General features: G+C 42.2%; 1 protein-coding gene across 6 annotated transcripts in view; it reads right to left on the reverse strand.

Annotated features, from left to right (window-relative positions):
• HECW1 (HECT, C2 and WW domain containing E3 ubiquitin protein ligase 1) overlaps positions 1–19,498 on the reverse strand; it is a 236,427-nt gene that overhangs the window by 43,194 nt on the left and 173,735 nt on the right. For all 6 annotated transcript variants that reach the window (XM_081932565.1, XM_081932568.1, XM_081932564.1 and 3 more), the window contains 3 exons: positions 7,206–7,356; positions 5,290–5,420; positions 2,988–3,109 (listed from right to left, as the gene is read on the reverse strand). In XM_081932565.1, coding sequence (XP_081788691.1) covers positions 2,988–3,109; positions 5,290–5,420; positions 7,206–7,356 — 404 coding nt within the window. The remainder of the gene's footprint in view (positions 1–2,987; positions 3,110–5,289; positions 5,421–7,205; positions 7,357–19,498) is intronic.

Below are 19,498 nucleotides of genomic sequence, written 5' to 3' on the forward strand. Positions count from 1 at the left end.
CTATTGATATTAGCCAGAATCATACTCATCACAGAATAAATTCAAATACATCAATTACAGAAAATGAATTTTAAGGAAAAACAATCCCTCATGAAGCATTATAATATTCTAATTAGAGAATATTAGAACAATTTGTTTAACCTGTGTCTTTCATTTCTGTATAGTCAGTTATAAGCAAAGTATACACATCTATCAAAACAGATATTTCTTTACTACTATTCTCAATTTTTATTTTCTGGGAAATGTCCTATAAATTTTTTTCAAGGAGATTTCACACTTTTTATCACAGAACTGCTTGCATGCTGCAAATGATTCCAAAATACATACTAGCACATGTAATTACTTACTGTAGGATGGAAATAGGCAAATGTATATTCCCTGTTTTCAACTCACTCTGTCTGACTACTAATAACAGGCTATGAAAAGTATAATCCAAAACCCATAGTAAGTGTTCCCTATTGAGGGAAGTGAGGTGTTAGGCCTCACAATAGTCTGGCATGAATAAGTCTTAAATATACCACGTTGCTCCCTTTTATGTCACAGATTTTGGGGGAAATAAACTTGCATATTGTGATGCATTTTTCTATTTTTGTAGAAGTCTTTGTGCCATGCATGATGTCTTTTTTAAAAAATTCAATAATCCAATAAAAGATATCAGAAATAATCTAGGATTTGAAATTTGAGATTCTTGTTTCAGGACTAGAGAAATATTACTTTCTTCTATGTTTTACACAGAAGTATATTAGTAGATTATATCTGTGTAAAACTATGTTTATATAAAACTATTTCCCTTCCAACTACAAGATGCATATTATATAGCATATGCTAACATTCATGACTAAGTCACATACTGTCAATGTTTCAACAACCAGAAAAAATCCTGTACTTTATAACTGTTAGTGACACACTGTGACTTCATCTTGGATCAATATCAAAGATAACCAGCCATATGTTGTTGTAAATGGTGCTAACATTGCAGATGAGTACTTATTAAACAATAACATTCAGTGTTGAAACAAAAAAAGTCTGTAGACTTTATTTTCTAGATTGCTGCAAAGCAACTTTTTAGTATGGCTGATTCAGGTGAAAAAAACCAGACAGAGATGAACCTAACCCAGTCCAATTATTTAGTCTTGCAATGCCTATAATACCAAGGGCAGACAATCTGACACTTCTCAGTATAGTTACTTGTCATGAACTTACAAAATACCTTTAAAAATACCCTTTAAACAGGCTTACAATTAAAGATAAAGCTGAGGAAAGTTAGAATGTGTCAATTGAACTTCAAAACATACCAAACAATTCTTTGTCTCAGGGTAAAGTCCTCCATTACTATTTTGGTGTGCTTCATGCAAACTGTAGCTAACAGATCAGCATTTGTCTGTTTGGGTAGCCTCTGGTATACACTTACAGCAATGCCATTCCACCCCCACCCCCTTTTATATCAATCAATATGGATTCAATGAGGCTTTCATCCTTGGTTTTATGAATGTCTGTAGAGGTGTAGTGATTTCTTATGCAAGTAAAAAATTAAGACCTAACAAAAGATGAGCTGGGTGGAACTCTATGTTCTCTTTTTTTAGGTCTGTTTCTTTTAAACAATTTATATCCTTCCAAAAATACATTCCAGCAGTTTCGTCCCACCAATATCTTTCAGTAATGATAATTATATTATATCTGCTCCCAAGGGACAAGTTCACTCTGTTTTCTCCTCAAACTTCTGAGCAATAAGTGAACAGGCATTTGAGTCCTTTGTTGCTGACCCTGATTTTGCTTTCTACATCTCCTGTTTTGTATCCAAGTTCCCCTTCCTTCCTACCATTTCCTAACTAATTTTTTGATTGTTTGTCTTGGAATTTTTGCTTGGGATTATCTTCCAAAGATCCTACAGATTGATTATCCTTCTCCTTCTGTTTTAGATTAAAGCCCTATTGATAAGCTAAACCAGTCATTTTCCAAATAGATTCTTCCTGGTTCTTGTAAGGTGCAGCCTATCCCCTGTCAGAAACCCATCTTGTAAATAATAGATGTGACCTAGGAATTTGAAGTTGTCTCAATGGCACCATCTCTTAAACCAATGGTTTACTTCTAAAATCCCCAATCCCTCACTGGATGTACAGATGAAAACAACAACAACCCTATGTTCCTAACTCTTTGGCTTTCATGCCAAGAAGCTCATAGTTTCTTAATATTGTTTTCAAGTTCTTTGTTGTATCATTTGTCTCTACATGAAAGAGAAGAAAAAAGTTAATAATCCACGGATTTAATTATTTTAGTAAGGCTCTCAGTCACATCTTTGATTTTGTTCTTGGGAAACAACATACCTCCTTGGACTGATTGTCTGTTCTACAAATTGCTGATTCCATTCTTCTGAAAAATGAATCTCCTATCACCAACAAAAACACCTTTTTATTCCCTGGGGAAGTCTGGGCTTCATGTCACTGGAACATTTGATTATGTCCCTTCTCCAGATGTCTACATGCTTTCCTCCAAGCTGAGGATATGAAATCAATTACTCAGCTCCAGCTGGCTGTATTGGATTGGACTGCACTAGAGAGCAGGGACATTGTTCTTTAGGGTTTTTTGTTCTATGAGTGACATGTTGCCAGTTGCCTATTTCTAAAAGTTCATCTAAAGGTTTATTTCTTCTGGCAGTTGTTTGTTCCCTATTGTGTTCAATTTGGATTGAATCTTCTTTTGGATGGACTTTCTTGGGTTTTTTTTTTTGGTTGAGTCTCAAGAGTACCTAGACTTGCTTCTAAACCCTTTATTTTTTGTTTGAGTAATTCATTTAGCTTATATTTGTACATGTGTAATTTAGATCTTCTATGGGCATGAACACATTCATAGAACATATAATAAAAGACACATTACCCTTTCATAAATCACTTGCTTGATTAAGAATGATGCATGTGAGAAATAAAACACTCTAGAAGATATCACTAAAGTAAGTCACCAACCTGTATTGCAGAGAATCAAGTACTTACATAATTTGCATGCAGCAGTGTGAAAAATTCAGGATTGGTAATGAACTTTACAGCTGGTGACTGCAGCAATAAAGTGATTTTTTGAGAGTTCACTGGTGAAACAGATATTTCTCTCCTAATTTCTGAAACAAAATGGTAAATGTATAAACTATAACAAAAAGGTATTTATATCATTCCAGTCTTCGTATCTTTTGCTCTCTCTTATTCTCTGAATGATTTCATGCATAATCCTTCTGCCCTCCCCCAATGTATTGCTTAAAATGTTTATTATTACCACTCCTTTTTAATAGTTAGGGCCTGTGCTTTTCTTACTATACTAACTTTATCTTTAAAAATAATTTTCAATGTAATAAAAATTTTATCCAATAAAATATTTACCAATCACTGTTAAAGGTTAACAGTGTTTAATTAATTGTTAGAAGATTAACAGGACAAAATATATACAACTATCTGGAAGCTACCATGACTTGAGTTTCTAATTTATATTTCTAACAAGCTTTTTAAAAAACTCTATTGCACTTAGTATATCAATATCAGTAAAATGAAAATATATTTTTGGATAATATTCACAGTCTTAATTCCACACCAATACTATATTTCTATTCCACAACAATAAAAAATATATAAAAGTTTACTAAAAGACATTCCAAAGTTTGTTGATATACTTAGAAATTATATCTTAAAAATACAGTTTTAAAATAAGATCAGCAGATACTATGTGCCATAATGATGATGATGTTATCCATTCACTTCTTTCCGATTCTTGGCTATTGATATGGGCTAGGTCTCTCCACATCATATGCCACCAAATCAATATTAATTCTTAATGACCAAGTATAGATACATATTTTCCCAAGACAATCTTTCTACCAAGAGTGCAGCAATTTCAGGTATAATTGAGTACATCTACTTTGCTGCTCTTTATTCTCTTATTCTCCTTTCATCAGTGCTTTCCAGCATTATAGACATATTCATAAAACTAGATCTTTGCACAGTATCTAAGTATAATGATTTGACCTTGGTAATGTGTATCTCAAGAGGAACTCTGCCTTGATTTGTTAAATGATCCATTTGTTTGTTTTTGTTTTTTACTAACTATAATATTCTCAGAAGTTTTCTCCAACATGTTAAAAGATCTCATTATAGGAGCCATGGTGCCCCATGATTAGAATGCAATATTGCAGGCTAATTCAGCTCACTTCCAGGAGTTTGATTCTTATCGGTTCAAGGTTGATTCATCCTTCCATCCTTTCAAGGTCATTAAAATGAGGACCCAGATTGTTGGGGGCAATGTGTTGATTCTATAAATTGCTTAGAAAGGGCTATAAAGCACTATGAAGTGATATATAAGTCTAGGTGCTATCGTATTTCCTGCTTTTTCAAAACCCAAGTTCCATTTTCATAGTGCACAGGAAATATACTTGCCTTCATGATTTTGAACATATAGCCTGCACATTGAATTTCTTTTCCAAGACCATTGTTCTTCTAATCAAATATTAGTCTGCATTAGTGTTGATCCTAAAAGGAACTTCATTATTATCATTATTAATTCTAAGGCTGTTTCCTATATCTGTTGTCATTAATTTTATCTTCTGTATATTTAACCTTAGTCCCATTTTTTCCCTTTGCTTCTTGACTTTTTACTAGAACTTGCAGACCATTATTAGGTATTAGAAAAGGCACTTCACTTGAAAATAATCTGAGTTTGTTGTGTGAGACAAATCGCATCTATGGACCATCTTCTCTTGAACTGAAAAATATTTTCCAACTTCAGAAGAGTTTTTTTCAAAGAACAATTCTAATTTGTTGGACATTCACACATGCATATAACCTCTGTTTGGTTATAAAAAATATCAAAGAAACAAGAATTTAACCATGTTTTTTTGCAATAAAAGCAGACACAATATGCTGCATGGTAAACAGAGATGTAATGAGTACACTCTTTGAGGACGTATTACATTTTCTCTAATGCCAAACATTATTATCACAGTGTACAGAAAATGAAACATTCATTGCAACAGAACTTAAAACTTAAAACGCAAAAACTAAGCCAAAACCAAGCTTTTATTACTTACAAACTGTTTGGTCTATGATGATGATGACACCTCAGAATTCCCTCACTTGCAAATTGAAATGATAGAGTTACTGCTAAGAATTTAAGCCTTTGCCCAAAGTTGCTCTTTCTCCTCTTAAATGGAGGAATTATTTTGTTTAAATGTAATTTATTTAACATTTTAAGTGAAAAATATTGTATTTTTAATGCAAAGTGAAGAATACCATTTGGCCACACAAAATGTCTTACCTGTATTTGCCTGGGAAGGGTCTGTTTCAGAATCACTGCCTCCTCCAGGAGGGAGTCTTTCCACACAACTGCTGACAGCAGCATCCTCTTCTGTTCTGTCTGTAGCAATAGTTCGCTGTATATTTTGATATCTGGATTTTGGAAAAAGGAAAGAAATAGAAATATATTAATCATCTGAAATTAGGAAAGAAACTTTCCAATGTCTGTGTGTCTACAGGATCATCTACCCTTAGACCATCTCTCCTCCACCCAGACCACCATTTGGACATCTAAGAACTCTTCCCCCCCCTTTTTTTTCTATGACTGACCACTTACCATCTATAACATTTTGACCCCATCGTGTTTTTAAGATTCTGAAGATTACTTGTTCGAGGTTTAACCTGCTCCGCCTGCGGGAAACCCCCCTCTCGCAGGCATGGCCCTTGACGCTTGCAAGGGCCCGCCTTGATGACGGGTTTATAGACCCCGAGAGGTGGATTTGATTACAGCAGCAATGTGTGAAATATTGGAAGATCTGAAGGGGTATTTGGGGACAATTCTTTCTGGAGAACTCCTAGGCAATCACTAAAAATTGACACAGATTTGATGGTAAATAAAAAAAATCAAAATAAGTTTCAGCAGGAGTTTTTTAGTTTTAATAGTTAAAAATTCAGGCAGACCATATTTAAAAATATAGGCGGAGAGTAAATGATAACAAGCAATTATGTTGTAGTATTTACCCAACAGGCTTGCAAATTCTGTACTTCTGTTGTAATATATTACTGTTTTGAATCTTACAGCATTTGGCTGGAAAAGACCTACAGAACTATCAGAACAGAGACACCAGAAAGACATAGGCTGAAGACTCATATAATCTTGTTCAGATCTTTTACAGAGAATAATTTTATAAGGCTCACAGATGTCTGAATTCATGTAACTTCCATGGGACTATGATAAGTAATAAAAATGCCTTCTTAAAGCCTTCCACCTGCATTTGATTTTTGCCTTCAAAAAGGCATGGAACATTTAAATTAAATAAAATAGCAATAGCACTTAGACTTATGTACCACTTCACGGTGCTTTAGAGCCCTCACTAAGTGGTTTACAGAGTCAGCATATTGCCCCTAACAATTTGGGTCTTCATTTTACAGATCTCAGAAGGATGGAAGGCTGAGTCAATCTTGAGCCTGTGAGACTTGATCTGCCACATTTCAGGCAGCCGGCAATCAGCAGAAGTTACCTGCAGTACTGTTTAAGTACATCTTATTCTGTGTTAATTAGGCAGAATAAACAGTTAAAATAAAATGTACCTATTTATATTGATTTCTTAACCTGAGTCAGTGGGATTTTAATAATCTTGAATATTTTCCCTAATTGGAAAGAAGGGTATAACCTTTTGTAATGAACAACTTTTAATTAATTTAGATGTTTGGTAAGCTACACTTACTTTTTTTTTTTTTGCTTTAAATTCATAAATTATTTTACAATTGTATAAGTTACTTGACTTTTTTGGCTAGAAGTTAGTCTTGATTCCAGTTTGCAGAAATGAGAATTATGTTAAGAGCCATTTGAATTGAAGTTGTTTTTGGGGAACACTATTGTATACTTTATCTATTGAGACATTTACGTCTGCACTCAGTGACTAACCTTGGGCATTTATGTTGGCACAAAATAAATGAAAACTGTCTGCCAAATATTTGACATTTATTAAACTTTGATCAGATTCACTGAACAAAACATTTTATATAATCATTTTTAATACACAGACACAATATTATATCTCTTCAGTTATAGCAAGATATGTTTAATGAGCCTTATTGGGCAAATATATTGTGTATTTCCTCTTTAGGTTACTGTCTGCTAAGGAATAGAATTGTGAACATATATACTTTTTTTCTTTTTTCTTTTGCCTATTATATTTTGGCCCAAAAACTTACCGCCGATTGAGTTGCTCCATTTGTTGGATTGATCCAGATCTGCGTATTCCATCAGGAGTAGCTGCAGCTGTAGGTCGTTGCCAAGTTGTGGTTCGATTTATGTGATCCACATAAAATACTCGTCCATGACTGTCTATTCGAGCTTCCCAGTCTTACATTGGGGGGGGGGGGAGTTGGGGGGGGAGGCAAAAACAAATTAATTTTAATTGGAATATCCAAAATATAGATATTGAAAATGTAGCCTATAGATGTTGCATTTGCCCTAAAATTTATAAAGTTACGCAAACATATTTACATAAAACAAATGAAAAAGTGTATTGATCTATTAAGCAGAGATTCTATCAAAAAACATTACAATCAGTGTAGGAGCTGATGTATTAATCTTATTGTATAAGCCATCTTGGTAAGATGTATGATGTATGACAGCATATATATGATTAATTTAATAAGTAACATGCAAACATTTAAGAATGTTTACTACATTCCCAAATTGCATTTGTACTCCCACCCTTCCCATTTCTGACTCTGCAATTATTGTGATCTAAAGTAATCATTAATAAAGCCCCAAGTTAGGCCAATATATCATTTCAAAGGTTTGAATTAGGGATATATCAAGTGAACTAGTCAGCATAGCTAATCTCATTGGAGGGGGGGGGGGAATGAGAAAATAATCTAAAATCATTTCTACAATTTTGGTCCTTGGATTTCCTAATCCATTCTCCATCATAATGTCAGAAGCTAAAATGGAAAATCTACATTTAGAGCACAATTGTCCATAGTGGTTAAGTCTTAGGGAAGTTGAAATCCCTCAGTATTAGGAACAATACATGTTCTCATTCCATCTATCAGCAATGGAGCTGTTCTGGATAATGAAATGATCAAGGAAGACCTCACCCATATAATATATCTCTCACTAAAGTTTATATATTGCCATATAGTTTCCAAATTAGGGTTAATATCTCAGTAAATAATATATTTATTGTATATTTAAATAAATGTATATTTAAATAAATATATAATAAAATAATAAATAAAAAATGTATATTTAAATAAACATTTTAAGAGCTAATATTCTGCAAGAAATAGGAAATCCCAAAAAATCAATTTTACTGCAAATGTTTCCTTATTTGTAACCTTTCCATTTGTTTGTAAGAATATTTTATAAAAAATTGAATGGTTTTTTTAAATGATGGATGAAAATATACATAACAATAAGCCAATAATAGGATATGCATTATTATTTGGCATATAATGCCAAAATATTAACTATGATTGGATGGGTAGGCTGTAGATTGTAATAATTATTTTAAAATGTGATGTTTGGGACACTGATCACTGAATCATTAAAATTCAGAATGTAATAGAAGAAATTGGGAATTTCTTCAGTCAGTTTAAAACTGTGAAATTATCCAATGAATAATACAGCAAGATTCATATATCACATAAAATGGTTAATGAAAACTGGAAAAAAAACAACAATTAATTATCCAACTGGCAATCTATAGGGAAAGACTGTAAATATCTTTCATATATTATAAATTATGCCAGGTGTATTCACATACTTTAAAGATATAGTTGGAATACTATGTTCAAGATGATAGTGACAACAAAGTAATTTCAATTCAGATATGATGTGTCTTTTCAGTAGAACAGAGGGAGGGGTCACCACTGGGTATTCTCAAAGCCTGATTGGTCCAGAGACTGAGGGAATTTTCTTTTAATGCTCCACCATTCCCTGTGGTTCCCAGTTTCCTTGAGGTCGAGTGATGAACACTGCTAAAAAAACAGAAAGACAGAAACGGGACCGCCCCGACCCCCCCATCAACCTAACTAAGGTAGCTAACTAGGGCAGGATGTGATTCCTCCTTCTGTTCTACTGAAAAGACACGTTCAGGTAAGGACCAATGTTCTTTTTCCTGTAGAACCGAGGGAGGGGTCGCTACTGGGACGTACCCAAGCTCAGTCCCAGGGCGGGCCATTGAGATCACGAGGGAGGGGCAGATGCTACCTGTTGGAGAACCCTGCATCCGAAGGATGCATCTGCCGATGCAAAGACATCTAGCCGATAGTGACAGATAAATGGGGCCGGAGACAACCACATGGCTACCCGGCAAATGTCCTCGAACAGGGCTCTGGTAGCCCATGCCGCCGTAGTGGCGGCGTTCCAAGTGGAATGGGCCATGATCCCTGATGGGGGAATCTGACCTGAAGCCTCATAGGCAGAAACAATAGCCTGTCATAACCACCTGCCAATTGTAGCAGAAGACACCCTGCCTTCCAAGGAGTTGGGCTGAAAAGAAATGAAGAGAGCCTCCAATCTGCAAACCACCGCCGTGCATCTGAGATAAATATGCAAGGCGTGGTGGACATCCAATCGGTGCCACAGGCGTTCTCTCTCATAAGAGGGTGAGGGGCAAAAATTAGGCAGGACAATTTCTTGTGCCCTGTGGAAGGGAGAGGTGACCTTCGGGAGGAACATGGGGTCCAAACGGAGGACCATCCTATCCTGGTGGAATTGGCAAAGGTCGTCCTTTGATGATAGGACCCCTAACTTGGAAATACGCCATGCAGATGTCACAGCAACCAGAAAGGCAACTTTCAGGGATAGGAGTCTGAGATGAACTGTCCTCAGGGGTTCAAAGGGAGCTCCGGTGAGCGCTCTAAGAACTAAAGGCAAGTCCCATGTGGGGAACCTGTGGACAGGAGGGGGACGGAGGTTGGCAGCTCCCTTAAGAAACCTCTTTACCAGAGGAAGTTGCAAGAGATGGGAATGACCATCCCTGGCAAGGACCGAGGACAGGGCCACTACTTAGCGGCATAGAGTGTTTTGTGAGAGGCCCCCCTCCAACCCTTTCTGCAAGAATACGAGAACCTGGGCGACGAACTGATGTTGAAGGGAACACACCATTTGACAAAGGTTGCCCATGTTGAATTGTAAATTTGTGTGGTAGACTGGCGTCTGGAGGCCTCGATGGTAGCAATAACTATGGCAGACAGGTTTGCTCCCCTCAGAGAGTCTGCTCAAGTGCCAGGTGGTCAAGTGAAGCCACTGAGGCTCCGGGTGTATCAGGAACCCCTGGCACAGGGAGATCTCCTCCTGAGGGATCTTCCACGGGGGAGAGATGGACAGTTGGACAAGGTCCGCAAACCAGGGACGCCTGGGCCAATATGGAGCAAGCAGAATGATGTGTGCCCTCTCTACCACTACCTTTCTCAGGGTCCCTGGGATTGGAGGGGGGAGGCATAGAGCAGGCCGGGTGGACATCTGCTCCTGAGTGCACCTGTCTTTTCTGCATTCTGGGTCAGGAAGCGGAAGAAGAATCTCGGCAGTTGAGCGTTTGCTGGGCTGGCAAGTAAGTCCAGTAGTGGGGTGCCGAATAAATGACAAATTGCTTGAAACAAGTCGGGGTGGAGTTGCCATTCACCATGGTTGACTGTTGCGCGACTCAGCCAATTGGCCTGGTGGTTGGCTGTGCCTGAGATGTGTCCTAACATTATTGATGCCAGGTGCTTCTCCGCCCAGGAGCCGAGCTTCAGTGCCTCCAGCCAGAGACTCTTGGAGTGGGTGCCCCGCCTGACAGTTTATGTGTGCTTTTGCGGCTACATTGTCTGTCAGGAGGAGCACATGATGATTGACAATCGAGTCCTAGAAGTGAAGGAGGGCAGGCGAGCTGCTTTCAGCTCCAGCCAGTTGATATTGTGGTGCAGGTCTGATATTGTGCAATGACTCTGCACCAGCTTGGAGTTCATTCGGGCCCCTCAGCCGTATAAACTTGCATCTGTAGTGATTGTGACACGATCCGGCTCCCAAATTGTCGACCTTCATTGGCGAGCCAGAGATAGCCACCACCTCAGAGACAGACGAAGTCTCGGAGACAGGGGAATGACCTGTAAGGAGTTGCTCAGTCACCAACGTTGATATGGAATGAGAGCCCACTGCAACGGTCGGGCGTGAAGGCGAGCCTAGGGCACTATCACTATACATGACACTATCTTGCCCAACAAGTGGGCCAAGATCAGGTTAGAAACTGACCATCTTGTGCTGACGTGACATGCCAGCAGCTGGAGGTTGGTGAGATGTTTGGTGGAAAGTTGGATCAGTCCCACATTGCTCCGAGATGGAGAATTCTCGTCGTGGGCAGAGGTGGCTTTTGGGGAAATTGACGGAAAACCCCAGGGCCTGTAATGTCTGGATGGTGTGATTTAGGTTGTGAACAGCTTGTGAGTGAGACTGGGCCTGAACGAGCACGTCATCAAGGTAGCATTGGAGTCTCACCAGGGAGGCTCGCAGGTGAGCCGCCAATGCCTCCAGGACCTTGGTGAATGTGTGCAGGGTGAGGCTAGGCCGAAGGGAAGGGCCCTGTATTGAAAGTGTCACCTGTTGTGGTAAAACTGGAGAAATCTGCGATGGGCTGGCAGGATTGGGATGTGAAGGTAGGCTTCTGTTAAGTCTACAGACGCCAGATAATCCCCCCGTCTGATCCCCAGGAGGATGGACTTGAGGGAGGCCATCTTGAAGCACTTGTAAACCAGGTAGGCGTTGAGATGCTTCAGGTCCAGGATCGCTCTCCACCCCCCCCCCCCCGAGTTCTTTGGGACCATGAATAGGTTGGAATAATGGCCCAACCTGTGTTCCACCCTCTGAACGGTTCTATCGCCCATATATCCAGCAGTTCTTGAATGGCCAGATTCATCAGCTGATGATGCTCCGGGTCCCGGAATTAGGGGAAGGTCTTGAAGAAAGTTGGAGAGGGGAGAAAAACTCCAGACGGAGGCCGTACCTAACGGTGGACCTGACCCATGCATCCAAGGTTATCCGGTCCCACTGATCCATGAACAGTTCCAGGCAGCCGCCTATGGGAATACTCGGGTTGGAGTAATTTCCCTCTGCGGAAGGAACGGCCGTCCCCTCCACGAAAGGGCCGTCTGGACTGTCCTTGGAATCTACCCCTATCTTGGTAAAAAGGACGATGAGGTTGTCTGTCGGTCCTAAAGGGGGCGTACCTGTGTTCATAATCAGACTCGGGTGCCCTGTAGGAGGGCCTGCGAAAGGAAGTTGGACGAGTGTCCTGTTTCTTTGCATTAGAGGGTAGGATCTTCTTCTCATCCTTATTCTCTATGAGGATCGGGTCTAGGGATTCCCCAAAGAGATTAGTGCCAGAAAATGGAGCTGCCGCCAAGTTCCATTTTGCTTTATTGTCCATTTGCCAACTACACAGCCAAAGAAGCCGTCTTCATTGAGGTCGCAAGAGCCCGGGATGCAAATTTAACTGAATCCTGAATGGCATCAGCAGAATATTGAGTGGCAGCAATAATTTTGATGATATCTTGCTGGAGACGCTCGTCCTGGACAGGAATGTGTTCTTGCAACTGGCGCAACCACATAATGGTGGAACGATTGAAGTATGAGGTTACTGCAATGGATTTAATCGCCCATGCGGAAGCGTTGAAATTCTTACGTAACGTAAGTTCTGCGTGCTTATCCTCTGGTTTTAACTTATCTGCCACATCTCCTGAGACTACGGAAGAAGAAGAAACCAGAGCAACTATCGGGGTGTCTATGGCCGGAGGTTGCAGGGCCTGGGAGAAGGCCTGCTCCATGTTGTAGAAGCAGCAATTGTTACTCCCAGGGTTGGGAAAGGTCGAAGGGCAGGCCCATTGGTTCTTAACTACCTCAAGGAACAAAGTGGGGGGCAGGAACCTCTTCCTTGTTGGTGGCCCTGTTAGCGAACATGGCCAAGTTAGGGTCCCTAGGCTGAGACACCCTAGGGTCTCCTGTCCCAATTTTGGTGGTCTTTTTTGCCTTGTGCATGAGGGTCTTGAACATAGGTGGAGAGAAAAGACCAGGGAAGGCTGGAGGATCGGGAGGAACAGAATCCTCATCCTCTGAAAACCCCATGTCGTGTTGAGTCTCCTCCCCCAGAATGGAGCCTTCACTGACTACCGAAGGGGATGGAGGTCTGATGTTGTCCTGCCTATGAGAAGCAGAAGTAGAATGTTGTCTGGTGATCAATACGAAGCCTACTCTCACTAGGAGGGACACGTTCCCATTGGGAAAGGCCTGTGGTTATGCCCTTGGTAATAGACAAGGAGATGAGGTTTTTGATACTCTCGGGAAGGAGTTCCAATTCATGCAGGTCATCCTCTGATGGCCCCAGTGGGTAATCCTGGGGAGCAAGACTTGCAGGCGGAAAGAGATCACGAGATGACCCTTCCAATGGGTCCTCCCCGTCTTCCCTGACTGACCTCGGAGAAACAGGTGGGGATGGTGAAATCTCCTGTCTAGCTTGCCTGAGTGGCCTAGCAGGGGAAGCAGAAGGGGAAGAGGGGCTGAAACCCCTGGGAGGAGAACCAGAAAGGTGGGAGCCAGATCTGACTGGGGATCTGGATCTATCGGCCTGTTGGGTGGAATGGGCCTGATGGGTTGGGCCTGCCTTTCCACCCTGGCAATGTGCTTTTCTAGAGCTCGTGTCTTCTTTGTTCGTCCCTGACCATGGCTTGAGAGGGATGCTGTGCAGCCAAGGGCTTGGAGGCAGCAGCCCTGGTTCTGGGCCTGTCCATCCTCTCCTCCTTACATCCCTTTGGACTTGATCTTCCATAGAATCCACCATTGCACACTCACGTGCCACCAAGGAATTCGGCCCAGTAGGAATGCCTGTCGGTGTCAAGACCGTGAGGAAACAGAAGTGGCCGCTAAATAGGTCAGTGCTGTCTGCCGGTCTTGATCAGTGGCTGCAAGGCAGGACCAATGCTCTGGAAAATGGCCACCTCCATGTGTGCAGAGGAAATGGCCGCTGGATCCTTCTTCACCCCTCTCGAGCCTTCAGGAGTCACGGTTCTCTGTTTAAATGCCATGGGTACTTTTCAAGCCACGGCTCACTAGGAAAGACAGTGCTTTGAAATAAACCACAGCCACAGCCTGTTTAAAGCCGTGGCGCGCTTAATCTAGCCGCGGCTCGTTTAAAAGCATGCGGCTCGACTTAGCATTGTCCTGATCACTTGGGGACTTGCAGCAGCTCCCTGGAAGCTGCCGATGTGGAGCCTGTCACCCCCATTCTCCCAGGGACCGGACAGAGCTCCCGGGCCCCTGAGAGAGGAGGGATTGCCGAAGCAACCTCCTTACCTTGAAGACAAGATGGACGACCCGGTCTCTGAGGGCTGCAGCTCAATACAAGTTTTAGAATTTGTCCAGGAAGCCAATTAACCGAATTAAAACAACAGAATATCAATAGTAAATTTTTCCTCTAAGGAACCAAAACCAGTGCTTGGACCAAAGACTGAGAGGAAACTGGAAACCACAGGGAATGGTGGAGCATTAAAAGAAAATTCCTTCAGTCTCTAGACCAATCAGGCTTTGAGAATACCCAGTGGTGACCCCTCCCTCGGTTCTACTGGAACACCTGGTTTCTTCTCTGTGCCTTGGATAAGCCCATTCTGAAATGACTATTAATTAAAATATGTTTTGGTTTGATTTGAATTATCCTGTACTGCTGTGTTTCATGTTCTTTTTATTTCTATTTCTACATTTTTAACCAAAGGATAACGCTCTAGAATTGGGTGACCATAGAAATAATATACTGTATTTTAAATAAATGCATTTTCTTCCCCTTTTATCAATGCTGGCTTTCTGGATAATTGCAATAACTCATCTTTAAAGGGGTATAGATCAGGAAAGTATGGGTATTTCAGACCACTCAGTTTTGAATATTCCTGAATAGGTCTTTACTCAAAATTCCGGAGACATAAGAGAAACATGGCTCTCTAATAAGCACATTTATGACAGGATTACAGATATTTAGCTATACTCTTGAAATCCCTCTGTACTTTGAAGCAAGAACCATTATGTTCAATAGATTGTACTTCTTTGTAAGCATTCCTAGATCACAGTCACTAATAATGCTAATAGCAATTATATTAACTTGTTTAATCACAGGGTACATTGGGCCATGTATATAACTAATAATTCATTCTTATGCTTCTGTCCAAAATATCCGAATATTATCTTTCTTATGGTATTCTCTTAAATACCAGTTCCTTACAATTTTCAGAAGGGCCTGACTCCATGTTAATGATTACTTAATATCTAGGCATCAGTTAAATCAGTGTTTCTGAAACTTGGCAACTTTTAAGACTAATAATAATAATAATAATAATAATAATAATAATAATAATAATAATAATAATAATAATAATAATAATAATTATTATTATTATTATTATTATTATTATTATTATTATTATTATTATTATTATTATTTATTTCTTAGCCGCACCCTCTCCCAAAGGACTCGGGGCGGCGTACAATAAAACATATGAAATAAATATATAGACAAGACATACATATTACAAAAACATATACCAAAACATGTACAAGGAGGAGGTCGGCTAATGAATAAAAACAATAAAATACAATGTTTAAAAACCCCTAAATAATTGAATACAATTAAAATACCCAAATAAAAACCCATCAGGAGCGATATAGCTAGATCAAAGTTGAGCCAGGCCAGCTACTTGGAATAGGTGGGTCTTGAGCTTTATACGAAAGGAGCGGAGGTCAGAGGTATTCCTAATATCCGGAGGGAGGTCATTCCACAGGGCTGGGCCCGCCACAGAGAAGGCTCTACTCCTAGGCGCCGCCCCTCGACACTGTTTGGTGGACGGCACCTGGAGGAGGCCCTCTCTGTGCGAGCGGATTGGTCGCAGGGATGTATGGGGCAGAATACGATCCCGCAAGTAACTAGGTCCTGAGCCATGGAGCGCTTTAAAGATTGTTATCAAAACCTTGAAACGCACCCGATAGACCACAGGAAGCCAGTGCAGCTCGCGCAGGAACGGTGTCACATGGGAGTACCTAGTACTCCCCATAATTACCCGCGCGGCTGCGTTCTGGACCAACTGTAGCCTCCGGGTGCATTTCAAGGGAAGCCCCATGTAGAGAGCGTTACAGTAATCCAAGCGAGACGTCACCAGCGCATGAGTGACTGTGCGTAAAGCGTCCCGGTCCAGTAGGGGGCGCAATTGGCGCACCAGGCGAACCTGGTGGAACGCCCCCCTGGCCACGGCTGTCACATGGTCATCCATGGACAGCCGGGCATCCAGGAGGACGCCCAAATTGCGCACCCGCTCCACGGGGGCAAGTTGAATGCCCCCGATGGCCAATGATGGAATTAATTGGCTGAACCGGGGAGCCGGTACCCACAGCCACTCCGTCTTGGAGGGGTTGAGTTTGAGTCGGTTGTCATCCATCCAGATACGTACGGCTTCCACACACCGGGACATCACTTCGATGGCCTCGTTGGGGTGGTTCGGGGTGGAAAAGTACAGCTGAGTATCATCAGCGTACAGATGGTATCCCACCCCGAAACCACGGATGATCTCACCCAGCGGCTTCATATATGTGTTGAACAGGAGTGGCGAGAGGACCGACCCCTGTGGTACCCCACAAGTAAGGGGGCGTAGGGTTGACCTCTCCTCCCCTGCCAACACACGCTGCGTCCGGCCAGAAAGGTAGGAGCCGAACCACCGCAAAACGGTGCCCCGGACCCCCAACCCCTCCAGCCGGCGCAGCAGGATACCATGGTCGATGGTATCAAAAGCCGCCGAGAGGTCTAATAGGACCAGGATAGAGGAACAACCTCTATCTCTGGCCCTCCAGAGATCATCCACCAACGCGACCAAGGCCGTCTCCGTGCTGTGACCGGGGCGGAAGCCGGACTGGCGCGGGTCTAGATAATCATTTTCCTCCAGATGCCGTGGAAACTGGTAGGCCACCACACTCTCTACAACCTTCGCCAAAAAGGGAAGGTTGGAGACAGGACGATAATTGGCCAGCTCCAAAGGATCCAGGGAAGGCTTCTTGAGCAAGGGTCTCACCACCGCCTCTTTCAAGGCGGCCGGGAGAGACCCCTCGCTCAGCGAAGCGTTCACTAGGTCCAGGAGCCAGTCTCGTGTAACCTCCCAGGATGCCAGTACAAGCCAGGAGGGGCACGGGTCCAATAAACATGTGGTGGGTCGCAGTCGTCCACGCATTCTGTCCAAATCCTCGATGGCAACCAAGTCAAACTCCTCCCAGGTCGATTCCTCAAGACTCGCCACGGACGTCTCCATTGGACCACTAACAGGGACCCAATCCTTCCGGATTTGAGCGATTTTATCCTGCAGATATTTCCCAAATTCCTCTCCTCTGCCCTGTAGAGGGGCCTCCCGCGGCCTCTGAAACAAGAGGGAGCGGAACACCCGAAACAGGGCAGCAGGGCGGTTCTCTGCGGATGCAATGAGAGTGGCACAATATTGGCGTTTGGCCACTCTCAATGCCACAAGGTACGTCCTTAAATGGGCTCGTGCCTGTGTTCGATCAAGTTCGGAATGAGAGGATCTCCAACGACTCTCTAGACGTCTCTTGCGGCATTTCATCACCCTCAGCTCCTCGGTAAACCAAGGGGCCAGGGTGGATCGTTGCCGCCGGAGAGGCCGCAAAGGCGCCACCCGGTTCAAGGCCCCGGTAGTCGCATTATTCCACGCGACCACCAGGTCCTCTACCCGGGGGCGGGTCAAGGTTACAGGAGGTGGCCCAAGCTCCGTCTGGAACCTATCTGGTTCCATCAGGCGCCTGGGGCGGAATCATCTAGTGCTTTCCGGTTCCGCCTCCCCGCAGCGGGAGGTAGCACCAGGGAAGTCAAGACGAAGGAGTGAGTGATCTGACCATGACAGGGGAGTGATGGTTAAGTCCCCTCCTCCCAGATCACTCAACTACTGGCCAGAGACAAAAACGAGGTCCAGAGTGTGTCCTCCCTCGTGTGTCGGGCCCTGAATCATTTGAGTCAGGTCCATGGCTGTCATGGAAGCCATGAACTCCCGAACCCCCTCTGATGCTTCTCCCATCGATGGCAGGTTAAAATCCCCCATCACTAAAAGTTTGGGGGTCTCGACCGCCACCGATGCGATCAGCTCGAGGAGTTCAGGCAGGGCCGCTGATGTATAGCGAGGAGCCAGGTATACTATCAGCAGGCCCAACTGTCTCCCAGGGCCCCATTTCACAACAAGGGATTCACACCCGGACGTCTGTGGCACAGTAGACTCCCTCGGCTCTAAGTCCTCCCGAATAATTGCTGCCACCCCACCGCCCCTTCCCTGGGCCCGGGGCTGGTGAAATGCTCGGTAGCCTGGTGGGCACATTTCCACGAGGGGAAGACCTCCCTCGTGGCCCAACCAGGTCTCCGTTATTCCCGCGAGGTCCGGCTCCCCCTCTAAAATTAGATCGTGAATGAGGGGGGACTTCAAGTCCCAGAATTTGAGAATGTGAAGCCCACATGTCTTAAAGTTGCCAAGTTTCAGAAACACTAAGTTAGATAAATAGCTTAACACAAATAGTTCTTTCTTTATTACCTCAGATATACATCAAATTTAAATAAATGTTCTCTCAGCTTAAGTGTAGTCTACTTATTGTTTATGAAGCACTATTCAAAACATAAGATATTAAATATTGAGCTGAAATTGCAGATGTAAAACTGAATTTAAAAAATCATTCCACTAAACATTATTCCAACATAATTTTAAATCAAATTAAGAAAAAAATACAATTTGTGCAGCAAGCTTTCAATAGGCATAAACCACTAAAGAAAAAAAAGCTATATTCAGAAACAAGGAACAAAGAAATAAGGTGGTATAATAATGGAAACTAATTAATTAGTTCTTTATTTTCTTGTTAATAAATAACCCTAGATAATCCATGTCCCATGAGTCATTATTTCTGAAATATTTCCTTACCTAACCAGAGAACAGAATGATCAAGGACCAAAAACAAAACAAGAAACAAAACCCCAGTATGAGCGGGAACAATTTCTGATTTCCTGCTGGCATGACCATGGCTGACTATTCTGTGGTAACCAATGCTGGGAGTGGTTTACCTGGCCTCTGCAAGACTACACTGGGACTGATCTTTTGAACCTTTGAGGGGTTATGTGACTGCCTGACAGGACTGAAACCACCTCAAATTTGCCAAATTTCATTCCCACAGGAGTCATGGATCCCAAATTTTGCAATAATTCAATACGTGTCAAATTATTAAATAACAATGACAATATACTGACAGCCAGTTTGGTCTAGTGGTTAAGGCATCGGGCTAGAAAGTAGGAGACAATGAGTTCAAATCCTGCTTTAGACATTGAAAGCCAGCTGGGCCAGTCACTTTCTCTCAACCCAAACCATCTCATGGGTTGTTGTTGTGGGAAAAATAGGAGGAGGACGGTGTGTTGGATATGTTTGCTACTTTGAATTATTTGGGAAAATAATAA

Source organism: Natrix helvetica (genome assembly GCF_964273705.1).
Source record: "Natrix helvetica genome assembly, chromosome: Z".
NCBI classification, from domain to species: Eukaryota; Metazoa; Chordata; class Lepidosauria; order Squamata; family Natricidae; genus Natrix; species Natrix helvetica.